The sequence below is a fragment of the Scyliorhinus torazame genome, chromosome 21 (genome assembly GCF_047496885.1).
Source record: "Scyliorhinus torazame isolate Kashiwa2021f chromosome 21, sScyTor2.1, whole genome shotgun sequence".
NCBI classification, from domain to species: Eukaryota; Metazoa; Chordata; class Chondrichthyes; order Carcharhiniformes; family Scyliorhinidae; genus Scyliorhinus; species Scyliorhinus torazame.
In genome coordinates, this window is record NC_092727.1 from 8,884,156 (window position 1) to 8,898,961 (window position 14,806).

General features: G+C 48.7%; 1 protein-coding gene across 1 annotated transcript in view; it reads right to left on the reverse strand.

Moving 5' to 3' along the window:
- Nucleotides 1-11,766: 11,766 nt before the first annotated feature.
- LOC140398145 (transmembrane protease serine 13-like) overlaps nucleotides 11,767-14,806 on the reverse strand; it is a 59,571-nt gene continuing 56,531 nt past the window's right edge. Inside the window, exon 13 of the mRNA XM_072486458.1 lies at nucleotides 11,767-14,711. Within this exon, the coding sequence (XP_072342559.1) occupies nucleotides 14,697-14,711 (15 nt within the window). The 3' untranslated portion in view covers nucleotides 11,767-14,696. The remainder of the gene's footprint in view (nucleotides 14,712-14,806) is intronic.

Here is a 14,806-nt window from a genome sequence, read left to right on the forward strand (position 1 = left end):
GAGAGAGGCGAGAGAGTGTGTGTGTGACGGAGGGGTGAGAGAGTGTGTGTGTGAGAGAGATATCAAAGAGTGTGTGTGAGCGAGCGAGTGGTGAGAGAGTATGTGTGAGAGAGAGAGAGGTGAGAGAGTGTGTGTGTGACAGAGGGGTGAGAGAGTGTGTGTGTGAGAGAGAGGCGAGAGAGTGTGTGTGTGACGGAGGGGTGAGAGAGTGTGTGTGTGTGAGAGAGGTGAGTGTGTGTGTGAGAGAGGGTGGTGAGAGAGTATGTGTGAGAGAGAGAGAGGCGAGAGAGTGTGTGTATGACAGAGAGGCAGAGAGTGTGTGTCAGAGAGAGGTGAGAGTGTGTGAGAGAGAAAGGTGAGAGAGTGTGTGTGTGAGAGAGATGAGAGCGTGTGAGAGAGGTGAGAGAGTGTGTGTGTGAGAGAGTGTGTTTATGAGAGAGAGAGATGAGATAATGTGTGTGTGAGATAGGAAGAAGAGAGAGTTTGTTTGAGGGAGAGAGGTGAGTGTGTGTGTGTGTGAGAGAGAGAGGTGAGAGAGTGTGTGTGTGAGAGAGAGAGGTGAGTGAGTGTGTGTGTGAGAGAGGTGAGAGTGTGAGAGAGGTGAGAGTGTGAGTGTGAGAGGTGAGAGAGTGTGTGTGAGAGAGGGGTGAGAGAGTGTGTGTGAGAGAGAGAGGTGAGAGTATGTGTGTGTGAGAGAGAGGTGAGAGTGTGTATGTGTGTGAGAGAGATATCAAAGAGTGTGTGTGAGCGAGTGAGAGGTGAGAGACTGTGTGCGTGAGAGAGAGGTGAGAGAGTGTGTGTGAGAGGGAGAGGTGAGAGAGTGTGTGTGTGTGAGAGAGATATCAAAGAGTGTGTGTGAGCGAGTGAGTGGTGAGAGAGTATGTGTGAGAGAGAGAGAGGTGAGAGAGTGTGTGTGTGACAGAGGGGTGAGAGAGTGTGTGTGTGAGAGAGAGGCGAGAGAGTGTGTGTGTGACGGAGGGGTGAGGGAGTGTGTGTGTGTGTGAGAGGTGAGAGTGTGTGTGAGAGAGGTGAGAGAGTGTGTGTGTGAGAGAGGGTGGTGAGAGAGTATGTGTGAGAGAGAGAGAGGTGAGAGAGTGTGTGTATGACAGAGAGGTGAGAGTGTGTGTCAGAGAGAGGTGAGAGAGTGTGTGAGAGAGAGAGGTGAGAGAGTGTGTGTGTGAGAGAGATGAGAGCATGTGAGAGAGGTGAGAGAGTGTGTGTGTGAGAGAGGTGAGAGAGAGAGAGAGAGTGGTGAGAGAGTGTATGTATGAGAGAGAGAGGTGAGAGAGAGAGGTGAGAGAGTGTGTGTGAGAGAGTGTGTTTATGAGAGAGAGAGATGAGATAATGTGTGTGTGAGATAGAGAGAAGAGAGAGAGTTTGTTTGAGGGAGAGAGGTGGGAGTGTGTGTGAGAGAGAGAGGTGAGAGAGTGTGTGTGTGAGAGAGAGGTGAGTGAGTGTGTGTGTGAGAGAGGTGAGAGTGTGAGTGTGAGAGGTGAGAGAGTGTGTGTGAGAGAGGGGTGAGAGAGTGTGTGTGAGAGAGAGAGGTGAGAGTGTGTGTGTGTGTGAAAGAGGTGAGAGTGTGTGTGTGAGAGGTGAGAGTGTGTGTGAGAGTGAGGTGAGAGAGTGTGTGTGTGAGAGAGTGTGTTTATGAGAGAGAGAGATGAGATAATGTGTGTGTGAGATAGAGAGAAGAGAGAGTTTGTTTGAGGGAGAGAGGTGAGAGTGTGTGTGTGAGAGAGAGAGGTGAGAGAGTGTGTGTGTGAGAGAGTGTGTGAGAGAGAGAGGTGAGTGAGTGTGTGTGTGAGAGGTGAGAGTGTGTGTGTGAGAGGTGAGAGAGTGTGTGTGAGAGAGGGGTGAGAGAGTGTGTGTGAGAGAGAGAGGTGAGAGTGTGTGTGTGTGTGAGAGAGGTGAGAGTGTGTGTGTGAGAGGTGAGAGTGTGTGTGAGAGAGAGGTGAGAGTGTGTGTGTGAGAGAGAGGTGAGAGTGTGTGTGTGAGAGGTGAGAGTGTGTGTGAGAGAGAGGCGAGAGTGTGTGTGTGAGAGAGAGGTGAGAGTGTGTGTGTGAGAGGTGAGAGTGTGTGTGAGAGAGAGGTGAGAGAGTGTGTGTGTGAGAGAGAGGTGAGAGTGCGTGTGTGAGAGAGAGGTGAGAGAGTATGTGTGTGAGAGAGAGTTGAGGGAGTGTGTGTGAGACAGAGAGGTGAGAGAGTGCGTGTGAGAGGGAGAGGTGAGAGTGTGTGTGAGCGAGTGAGAGGTGAGAGAGTGTGTGCGTGAGAGAGAGGTGAGAGAGTGTGTGTGTGTGAGAGAGAGAGGTGAGAGAGAGAGGTGAGAGTGTGTGTGTGAGAGAGAGAGAGGTGAGAGAGTGTTTGTGAGAGATTGTGTGTGAGAGAGGTGAGAGAGTATGTGTGTGAGAGAGAGTGTGTGTGAGAGAGAGGTGAGAGAGTGTGTGTGTGAGAGAGAGGTGAGAGTGTGTGTGTGAGAGAGAGGTGAGAGAGTGTGTGTGTGAGAGAGAGGTGAGGGAGTGTGTGTGAGACAGAGAGGTGTGAGAGTGCGTGTGAGAGGGAGAGGTGAGAGTGTGTGTGTGAGAGGGAGAGGTGAGAGAGTGTGTGTGTGAGAGGGAGGTGAGAGAGTGTGTGTGAGAGAGAGATATCAAAGAGTGTGTGTGTGAGAGAGTGAGAGGTGAGAGAGTGTGTGCGTGAGAGAGAGGTGAGAGAGTGTGTGTGTGTGAGAGAGAGAGGTGAGAGAGTGTTTGTGAGAGATTGTGTGTGAGAGAGGTGAGAGAGTATGTCTGTGAGAGAGAGTGTGTGTGAGAGAGTGTTTGTGAGGGAGAGGTGAGAGTGATTGTGTGAGAGAGGTGAGAGAGTGTTTATGAAAGAGGTGACTGTGTATGTGTCTGATATCTGTCTGATATGTGTATGATTGGTAGTACGCTGGTTATCATTGTTGCTTCACAGCGCCAGGGTCCCAGGTTCGATTCCCGACTTGGGTCACTGTCTGTGTGGAGGCTGCACGTTCTCCCCATGTCTGCGTGGGTTTCCTCCGGGTGCTCCGGTTTCCTCCCACAGTCCAAAGATGTGCAGGTTAGGTGGATTGGCCACGCTAAATTGCCCTGTGTGTCCAAACAAGGTTGGGTGGGGTTGCTGGGTTACGGGGATAGGGTGGAGGTATGGGCTCAGGTAGGGAGCTCTTTCCAAGGGCCGGTGCAGACTCGATGAGCCGAATCTTCTGCACTATAAATTCTATGATTCTATGATATGGGAATCCAACTCTCCAGCAGCACCCCTAATGTTAAACCAATTTGTGATCATTATGAGCTCTCTTATCATTAAAAATGACAAAAATCTAAGACTGCAGTATTTTCTGAAGGGGAGAATTTACCAATTATAATTATAATAAATGTACACAGATAAGAAATGGAAATACTTTTATAAATTTGTTCCTCTGTGTCTGTTGGGCAAATGCAATTAATTTTTTGTGGTTTAGCTCCTCAACACAATAAGAATGTTTCTCAGGGGCTCTGTCAGTGTCCTTGGAGTTTAAAAGTGGTTGGAAAAGTTTGGGAAATGCGGAGTTAAACAGATTGGCTGCATTAGTGGAACGCTCAGAGCTAAATACTGCAACAGCGCTGGCATGAACAGCTATCAGCTGTCAGTACAGCCCATTCTGGCAATCACTGAACAGTGCCTTTCAATATAAACTCTCAGGTTTCTGTGGCATGTCGAATCTCTCCGTCATCTGTCCTCTTCACCATGTATCGCGCTGAACCTGATTTATTCTCCTCACTTTTTTCTGGGTGATAGAATTGTGCAGAAAATCCAGGTTCAAATAGCGTGGGGGTGGTTCCCCAACACAGTCTGGTTCTTCCTGCTTTTTTGAAAAATAAATTTGGAGTACCCAAGAATTATTTTCCAATTTAGGGGCAATTTAGCATGGCCAATCCACCTACCCTGCGCACCTTTGGGTTGTGGGGGTGAGACCCACACAGGCACGGGGAGAATGTGCAAACTCCACACGGACAGGGACCCGGGACTGGGATCGAACCCGGGTCTTAAGCGCCGTGAGGCAGCAGTGCTAACCACTGTGCCACCGTGCCGCCCGGAGTCTTGTTCTAACTGTGAATCCTACCATTTCTATTCTCTGAAGTTTTGACGAGTGAGGTGATAAAAACATCGAATCAGGAGGAGGCTGATCATCGAGTTCAATACCCTGATCCCACCTTCCCCTCATATGAAAAAAAAAGAAATGAAAATCGCTTATTGTCACAAGTAGGCTTCAAATGAAGTTACTGTGAAAAGCCCCTAGTCGCCGCATTCCGGCGCCTGTTCGGGGAGGCTGGTACGGGAATTGAACTGTGCTGCTGGCCTGCCTTTGTCTGCTTTAAAAGCCAGCTTTTTAGCCCTGTGCTAAACCAGCCCCTGAACCATTGATCCCTTTAGCCCCAAGAGCAATATCAAATTCCTTCTTGAAATCACTCAACGTTTTGGCCTCAAGTACATTCTGTGATAATGAATTCCACAGATTCACCGCTCTCTGGGTGAAGAAATTCCTCCTCATCTCAGTCCTAAAAGGTTTACCCCTTATCCTCAAACTATGACCCTTAGTTCTGGACTCCCCACCATCGGGAACATTCTCTCTGAATCCACCTGGTCTGATCCTAATTAGAACTTTATAATTTTGTATTCTTCAAATAATTCAAGTAGGTTTGTAGTAGATTATAGTAGACTGTATATAACAGCTGTACATGTATAGAATAGATTTAAACTGTGTACAGAACAATAGCTGTACACTACACAATGTAAAAATAATAATCTTTATTAGTGTCACAAGTAGGCTTACATTAACACTGAAATGAAGTTACTGTACAAATCCCCTAGTCGCCACATTCTGGCGCCTGTTCGGGTACACAGAGTGAGAATTCAGAATGTCAAATTCACCTAACAAACACGTCTTTCGGGACTCGTGGGAGGAAACTGGAGCATCCGGAGGAAACCCACGCAGACACGGGGAGAATGTGCAGACTCCGCACAGTCAGTGACCCTAGCCGGGAATTAATAATAATAATCGCTTATTGTCACAAGTAGGCTTCAATGAAGTTACTGTGAAAAGCCCCTAGTCACCACATTCCGGCGCCTGTTCGGGGAGGCTGGTACGGGAATTGAACCCCCGCTGCTGGTCTTGTTCTGCATTACAAGCCAGCTGTTTAGCCCACTGTGCTAAACCACCCGGGTCCCTGATGCTGTGAAGCAACAGTGCCAACCACTGTGCTACCATATTGTATTGAATAGATTTGAACCATATACCGAACAATAGCTGGAGCTGTGGTGGTGCAGCGGTAATGTCACTGGACGAGTAATCCAGCGACCCAGGGTGATGCACTGGGGTCCCGGGTTCAAATCTCACCACGACAGGTGGTGAAATTTGAATTCAATAAAGATCTCCTTGAAACACATGGGATTCTAAGGGAGGTTGACATGGCAGACACTGAGGGGTTGGTTCCTGAGTTGTGGAGTCTAGAATATGGGGCTCAGTCTCAGGACAAGGGCTACTCATTTAGGCCTGAGGTGCGGGGACATTTATTCACTCAGAGGGTTATACATCTTTGAAATTGTCTAGCTGAGACGAGGTAGGTGCTCGGTCAATGAATATATTCAAGGCTAAGATTGATAGATTCTTGGTTTTTCAGGATATCCTGGAATATGGGGAGTGGGCGAGAATGTGGGATGATGGCAGAAGGTCAGTCATAATCATACTGCTGGAGAAAACCATGAATTACATTCAGACATAATGAACCTTTCAGTAGGACCTGTAGTTTAAAAATTCCGTCACATGCTGCATTGCCGGTGGTTGATACTAAGGGAGAGACAATGGAATCACACCCTTTTTGCATACAAGGATACATATTAAAAGCACAAAACCCATACAGAAAACAACAGCCATCTCATGTGGAGATAATGGAAGCTGATTATCATCTCAGCAGGAATTATATTCTATGAGCAATGTCCCTGACGGGTTTGTGCATTTTCACCTTCCAGGATTATGCAAAGACTGGGATAAAAGCCAGCTGCAAAATCTGGTCAATATTGATTAGTGCTGAGTGCATCAGTGTGTGACACAAGAGGAAGGACAGCAGCAGCAGATCCCTGCAAAGGTTTTGCAGGTAATTCGCTTTCTCTGATTGCTGAAGCATTCCAAGTCAGCAAAGCCACAGCTAAAAGAAGAAAAGGGCAGCTTCTCAGATAAACTGCAAACCACTAGAATCTCAAAACCGACTACTCAGTTGCCTGAAGAAAGCGCAACTGGAATCACAAATTGCAATGGCCACAATGTTCCACCATCTTCTCCTCACGGACAAGTCAAAAACTGATTCAAATAATATTTTTTAGATTTTGGACAAGATTCTCATTTCTAACCTGTGTGAATGTATATGAAAAGAAATGAAATGAAAATGAAAATTGCTTATTGTCACAAGTAGGCTTCAAATGAAGTTACTGTGAAAAGCCCCTAGTCGCCACATTCCGGCGCCTGTTCGGGGAGGCTGGTATGGGAATTGAACCGTGCAGCTGGCCTGCCGTGGTCTGCTTTCAAAGCCAGCGATTTAGCCCAGTGTGCTAAACATATGCGTCATCATTTTTCTCTCATTTAATAGATAATAAATTCACTCTTTATCTAATTCAAGAAAACCTGATTAAATAGGCTCCTTTTAAAACATAAATATTGGGACTGGGAAAAGGGATCCTTTTTCGATTAATCTTGTTGCAACCAACAGAGGGGTTGAATAAAGAAAGGGAGACAGTCCGTCCCTCCTCACCTGGGGGGTGGGTAATAACAATTTGGGGGTCCCATCGGGAAGAACAAATAGGTGAAACTCGCCCAGCGACCGGTCGTAATTTCTGATGGTCTATGATAAAGTATTTCTCTGTTTCTATTCTATGCCATGCCCAGTACTGGGACATCATACTGTGAACTCTCAGTCAATACTTTTGAAAATTGGACACAAATAAGCTGTTAAGATGGCTGCCACAAATCATGTGACTTTGGGCAACTGGGCTGCAGGCACGAGCAAGTCACGGTCTAACACCTAATTAAATATGGACATCCACAGCCACCTGATCTCTTTGTTTAATGATGGGACAACACAAATGACTATCGACTAACCGGACTACCTCTCCACATGCCTCATACATGCTAAAAGGAAAGAAATAAACACATTTTGTGGCAGGTGGGAATGAATGGCTGATATGAACTTCCCATTGTATCACTAAGATAAAAGCAACTTACTGCAGCTGCAGGAATCTGAAACAAAAACAGAAAATGGTGGACAATCTCAGCAGGTCTGACAGCGTGTGTAGAGAGGGAGAAGGGTGCTAACGTTCCCAGTCTGGATGACTCTTTGTCAAAGCTGGGATCCCGTTGTACTACAATGGCTTTCCTCATACTGGACTGGGCGGGCCCCAGAGGTATTAACACATGACACAGGCTGTGGAATCAACATGAACACCGTACTTCATTTGGAAAAGACTTCGAACTTGAGAAAGGCCACATGGGAGACAGCCATGTTCTATTTGTCTGTTTGCAAAATCAGCTGGGGGGCTGTCAGAAGTCAGTTCCATCCAAGCCATCGGAAAGGTCAGTTCAAGCTGCGAACCAGACTCGGAAATAGGCTGTGAGACATCAGGCAGGCAGAATACCCAGCCTGTTCCAGTTTAAATCCACCCAGGAACCAACCTCCTAGCTATTCAACGACAGTAAACTTGTGAGCTCTTCAGCTTTAGACCAGAAGACGTAAGGGCAGAAGTAGGACCATTCGGGCCATCGAGTCTGTTCTGTCTTTTTTTTTAAATTTAGAGTACCGTTTCTTTTTTTTCCAATTAAGGGACAATTTAGCGTGACCAATCCACCTTCCCTGCACATCTTTGTGTTGTGGGGGTGAAACCCACGCAGACACGGGGAGAATGTGCAAACTCCACACAGTGTGACAGTGACCCAGAGCCGGGATCGAACCTGTTCTCTCTTTTAATGTGATTGTGACTGATCTGATGTGATAATCCGCAACTCCACTTTCACGCCTTGTCCCCACAACACTTGATTCCCTCATTGATTAAAAATCTGTCTATCTCAACCTTGGACATACTTATGAACTAACCTCTATAGCTCTCTGCGGTAAAGAATTCCACTGATTCATTGTCACTGTCACTGTCTGTGCGGAGTAAGCACATCCTCCCCGTGTGTGCGTGGGTTTCCTCCGGGTGCTCCGGTTTCTTCCCACAGTCCAAAGATGTGCAGGTTAGGTGGATTGGCCATGATAAATTGTCCTTAGTGTCCAAAATTGCCCTTCGTGTTGGGTGGGGTTACTGGGTTATGGGGATAGGGTGGAGGGGTGGACCATAGGTAGGGTGCTCTTTCCAAGAGCCGGTGCAGACTCAATGGGCCGAATGGCCTCCTTCTGCACTGTAAATTCTATGAACTAGCCTCTACAGCTCTCTGCGGTAAAGAATTCCACTGATTCATTATCATCTGAGAGAAGATATTCCTCCTAATCTCTGCCTTCAATGGCTGTTCCTTAACTCTGAGATTATGCCCTCTGGTCACAGACTCTCCCACAAGGGGAAATAAAACCCTCGCCATGCCCTCACTACAACTCGTCAAATCCATTCAAAATATCACAGGCCTACCACAGGGGCGACCAGAGGTCATAAACAGAGACTCTGTAACTGTATTCTGTAAAGGTGCATTATCGTTTCCTGTATCCAAACTATTTATATGTGAGGGCATGGGAACGAGACCTCTTGGGCAGATTCTCTGACCCCGGGCTGGGTCGGAGAATCGGCGGGGTGGTGGAGGGGGGGGGGGGGGGGGGGGGCGCGATTCACGCAACGCTGGTCCGCCGATTCTCCGGTCACCGGAGAACCGCCGCCATTGGAGCCGGCGCGGGACCTCGGCATCCATCCTGCGGGGGGTGGCCTGGTGGGGGAAGGGGGGGTCCGAACCCCGGGGGAGGGGGGGGGGGCCCTCCACACCATGGCCTGGCCGCGATCGGGGCCTACCGATCGGCGGGCCGGATTCTCCTGGTGGGGGCCTCTTTTACTCAGTGCCGGGCCCCTGTCGTTCTGCGCCATGTTGCGTCGGGCCCGGCGCGGAGAAGGCAACTAGCGCGCGTACACGGGTCGCGCCGGTCGCAGCGCGCATGCGCAGACCCGCGGCGCCCGTTTGATGCTGCCATCGGTAGCTGGAGCTGCGTGAGTCGCTCCAGTGCTGTGCTGGCCCCCTGTAGGGGGTCAGGATCACTGCTCCTGGGGGCCTGTTGACGCCGTCGTAAAACGCGACAGCTTTACGACGGCATCAACACTTAGCCTCAGGATCAGAGAATCCCGCCCAGTGTGTTTGACATTTGTTTAATTCAGGGTAAGTGTGAGAGAATAAATAGCTTCGTTTTTTAAAAAACACATGAGCTGGCTGCTGAATTATTTAATTGGAATTCCTACTCTGAGGAATTAATTGGAACACATAGGCGCACCTCTTTCTGTACGAAACATACTGATTGTGGCCAACAAAAGAACAATAAACATTCTGTCTATGACAACATGATACATAGTACTGTTAGCACAATATCCTGAGGCCAATCATAGGAGTGCAATCAGACAAAGGAGAAATGACACCAAGTCAAAGAAGGACATGTTAGGACAGGTGCCCAAATGTTTAATCAAAGAGTTGGGCTCAAAAGAAGGATTGCAAAGGAGGGCGGAGAGCGTTACGGACAGAGTGTGGGCCAAGGTGGAGGGCACAGTGCTCCGCCCCACTCCTCATGGAGAAATAATTCTGGACAAGGTATGCTCTAGTCCCTCCTGGTGAGTCGCCAAGCCAAGGGATTGAGTGACTGTGAAGCAGGAGTGAATCTCTGATAGGTTATTGATTTATTCACTCATTGATTTATTTGATGTCTTTAGGTACTGATTGAGTGCATAGCTAGAGAATGGAATTATTCAAAAGGCCATTGGCGCAATTCTCCCATCGGGAGTCTAAGTGCCGTCGCCGGAGTGAAAACCGGAGTGTTTCACTCCGGTGTTGGAGCCCGCTCCCAGCCCCCTATTCTCCCACCCCTGGGGGGCTAGGAGCGGCGTCGCGCCATTTACGCACACCAGGCCTTGCCACGTAAATGACATCACCCGCGCATGCGTGGTTGCCGTCCTCCCCGAGGCCGCCCCGCACGAAGATGTCGGATGGATCTTGCGGGGCAGCATGGAAAGGAGGTCCTCCTTCAGAGAGGCCGGCCCGCCGATCGGAGGGCACCGATCGCGGGCCAGACCCCATTTGAGGCCCCTCCCGGTGCAGGAACCCCCCTACCCCCCTCACAGGCCGCCCCCCCACCCAGCGTTCCCGCGCTGTTCCCGCCGGCAGCGACCAGGTGTGGATGGCGCTAGCGGAAAGTCGTCATATTGGGCAGGCCGCTCGGCCCATCCGGGCCGGAGAAGCGCCGCTCGCCCATTGCAAACGGCGAGCGGCGATTCTCCCAGCGGCCAGCCGTGATTCTCGCCGCGCCGGTTTGGGGGGGTGTAGGAGAATCGCGTGCGGGCATCGGGACGGTGTGGTGGGACACATGCGGCGCCCGGGCGATTCTCCCACCCGGCGTGGTTGGGGGGGGGGGGAGAACTCCGCTCCATGTCTGTAAAAAGATAGTCATTGCTTCAGATAATGAATAAACTATTGAACTTTAGGGTTATATCTGAAGAAATTCAGACATTGTTTCAACGAATGTTTCATATAATGAATGGACCATTGTATTCCAACACATTTAATAATAAGAATGTATCAAATAATTAGTTACAGCAAGGTTGATGCCTAGCGGTGACGTGAGAATCCTGGGCGAAATTATCTGGTATCGGCGCGATGTCCGCCGACTGGCGCCCAAAATGGCGCAAATCAGTTGGGCATCGCGCCGCCCCAAAGGTGCGGAATCCTCCACATCTTTGGGGGCCGAGCCCCAACCTTAAGGGGCTAGGTCGGCGCCCGACGAATTTCCTCCCCGCCAGCTGGCGGAAAAGGCCTTTGGTGCCCCGCCAGCTGGCGCGGAAATGACATCTGTGGGCGGCGCATGCGCGGGAGCGTCAGCGGCCGCTGACGGCATTCCCGCGCATGCGCAGTGGAGGGAGTCTCTTCCGCCTCCACCATGGTGGAGACCGTGGCGAAGGCGGAAGGGAAAGAGTGCCCCCACGGCACAGGCCCGCCCGCGGATCGGTGGGCCCCGATCGCGGGCCAGGCCACTGTGGGGGCACCCCCCGGGGCCAGATCGCCCAGCGCCCCCCCCAGGACCCCGGAGCCCGCACGCGCCGCCTTGTCCCGCTGGTTAAGTAGGTGGTTTAATCGACGCCGGCGGGACAGGCATTTTAGCAGCGGGACTTCGGCCCATCCGGGCCGGAGAATCGCGGGGGGTGGGGGCCGCCAACCGGCGCGGCGCGATTCCCGCCCCCGCCGAATACCCGGTGGTGGAGAATTCGGCAACCGGCGTGGGCTGGATTCACACCAGCCCCCGGCGATTCTCCGACCCGGCGGGGGGTCGGAGAATCTCGCCCCACATTCTTGTAGGGTGTCGCACGTAGACACTGAATTAACTTTGATGGACATCAGTAAATCTTAAGTAATGGCAAATGTTTGACTAATAAATCATCCTCTAAGTAACAGAAGGAAACAACTTAGGGGAGGAACATGATTTTGTTCTTACTGTCAGCAATCTGTATAACATTCTCACATCGTCTCATTGATGAACAAAAGTCCCATTAAATATGAATGAAAATATATCTCACTTTATTTTCAGACAAACACATAATTGAATGCACCACCTGAATAATTACAATAATCAAGATTTATGTTTATATTCAAGTCTGATTGAATTAATTTCAAATATATTGTTCTTTCCAGTTACCAGTTTCCAAGAGCTATTGACCCTCATGAAATGCAATTTAATGCTTTGGTCACTGCATTCGGAGGCTAAATCTTTGCTTAAATCATCTCTTTCTTCTCGTCTTTACTTATAAGGAAATATTAACTTTCCCCCCCCCCCTGCACAGCAGTGATCAGAGAGAACAGGTAAATATCTCAAAAGCATTTAACAAACATAGTGCGATATCTTTGTTGTAGATTTCATATATCTCAGAGCAATGCAGAGATGAGACTAGTTTCCTAAAGTGTACAACAGGTTTATTCACCAGAGTTTTAAAATATCTCCGCAATCACAAAACTGCCTGCACTCATGATTACAGTTCAGCTTCTGGTAGCTCTGCATCCACACCCAGTCCTGACTAATCAAGCATAGTGAGCATGAATCAGTGACCAGGCTCACATAATCAAACATAGAACAATTGAACAATTTAATCTTATCCATTCTTCATAGCTCGAGGCATCACCTACACCCTTAGAAGGTTCAGTTGTCCTGGGGAGAGTGGATCGCCATAGAAACGAGAGCCCGTCTGCTGAGGAAATAAGACGTTAAACTCTCCTCCATGCAAAGGGTGGTAGAAGTGCAGATGCTACAGCTCAACTGATAGCTTTGAACATGGGATTGATGGATTTCCACAGTTATTAAGTGATGTGGAACCACTCTAAATGGGGTTAGGATTCAGATCATTTAGGATCTCCCCGAAGTGCAGATCTATCTTGTGGAGTAGAATGGGCTCCTCCTGTTCCCACGATTCCGCCCTCGCCTATTGTCGTCCCTTCACACAAAGGTTAGTGGGAAATCAGGAATATTCCTCCCAGAAAACTACAGAGGAGGAGGGGAGATGTGATGGTGGGGCGGGGTCAGCTGAAAACGTCAAGAGTGAGATTGATAGGCTTCTGTCCAGTAAGGATTAAGGAAGCAATGCAGGCAGAGTAACTCACCCAAAACGGTGGCGTTTCCGTGAGTTTCCGTGAGTTTAGCAAACAATGGACCAGAATTCTGCCCCGCCAACGAAAGTGCCTGCACTCAGATCTAAGCAGTCACCATGGTGAAGTTTTGTTCATTATACTAGTTTGCGAGCTTTTGAGGAGGTTGTAAAAATAAAACATTTTTTTTGTGTACAAGGACACAAACAGCTCGTCCTAAAGGCTTTGTACAGCACAGGAACAGGCCCTTCGGCCCTCCAAGCCCGCTTTAAAAGGCACTTCTAAAAAAAAGTTGCTAAGAAGCTGACTACTGCACCCCAAAGTAACCAGGCAATAGTTCGGTATATTTAAAAAAAAATAGTCATATTTGCTCATTTACGATAAGGTTCCTTGCAGATGCTGGATAAATACTGATTAAAAGTGCTTTGTTTTGTGATGAACATATTTTCAGTTGAACTAATAAAATTGCACCAAGTTACCACTCCTAGAATATTTTTAAAGCAAACCTTTTTTTAAAATTACATTTTAACTTGGTGCTCCATTGGAGTGGTTTATGGCAAGTTTTGCATTTGGCAAAGTGCAAGTGGGTTTGAGGTGAAACTCAGTAAAATAAATGCTCCTCAAACGAGGTGCAATTTTGAGTGCAATCTGCCCACAGAAAGCAGGAATTATGGCGTGGGATTTTCCAGCCATGCGACCAAAAATTCCCGCCCGAGGTCAACGGACCTTTGAATGGTCTGTCAAACCGTCCGGCCCGCTCAGGATGATTGTCACAGCAAGCAGGACTGGAACATTTACACCCTATATAACTGTTGCTTCACAGCACCAGGGTCCCGGGTTCGATTCCCGGCTTGGGTTACTGTCTGTGCGGAGTCTGCACGTTCTCCCCGTGTGTGCGTGGGTTTCCTGCGGGTGCTCCGGTTTCCTTCCACAAATCCCGAATGCTGTTAGGTCATTTGGACATTCCGAATTCTCCCTCAGTGTACCCGAACAGGCGCCAGAATGTGGCGACTAGGGGCTTTTCACAGTAACTTCATTGCAGTGTTAATGTAAGCCTACTTGTGGCAATAAAGATTATAATAATGATAATATCCCTGTATCTCAAATTGAAAATCTCTATTGGGGTTTTTTACATAGAATTACATAGAACATACAGTGCAGAAGGAGGCCATTCGGCCCATCGAGTCTGCACCGACCCACATTAATCCCTCACTTCCACCTTATCCCCGCAACCCAATAACCCCTCCCAACCCTTATGGACACTACGGGTAATTTATCATGGCCAATCCACCTAACCTGCACGTCTTTGGACTGTGGGAGGAAACCGGAGCACCCGGAGGAAACCCACGCGGACACGGGGAGAACGTGCAAACTCCGCACAGACAGTGACCCAGCGGGGAATCGAACCTGGGACCCTGGCGCTGTGAAGCCACAGTGCTAATCACTTGTGCTACCGTGCTGCCCTGTGCTACCGTGCTGCTGGGTTTCCAAAAGTTAAATGAAACCAACACACACACAGCATGCGAGAAAGTTCTACCCACATAAACCATAAAGATCTGCGGGAATATTCACAATAAAGTAACTTAAATGGGGGAACAGAGAGATGAAAAGTTTGGCTTTCTTAAGACAAGGTTGATAAATGAATAAGTTTTCCCTACGTGATTGAGCAAATTTACATTTTTACGCAGTTACAGTCTCTTTCTTTCAATAAACATTTCCAGTGCTTTGATGAGAAATGGGAGAGACGCAGCCTCCCTGATGCCAGTCCTTTGGGGAAACAGTGTAGACTGAAGCTAACAACGTTGATTGCAACAGTCTCCTTGGTCAGTGTCCACTCTTTTCATCAGTTGCTGTAATCCTGTAAAAATCAAACAGATGTTAGATCTGAGGAGATGACCACTCATCAGTTTGGGTTTTAACACTTGGTTTCCCTCTTGTTTATAAAATGGTCTC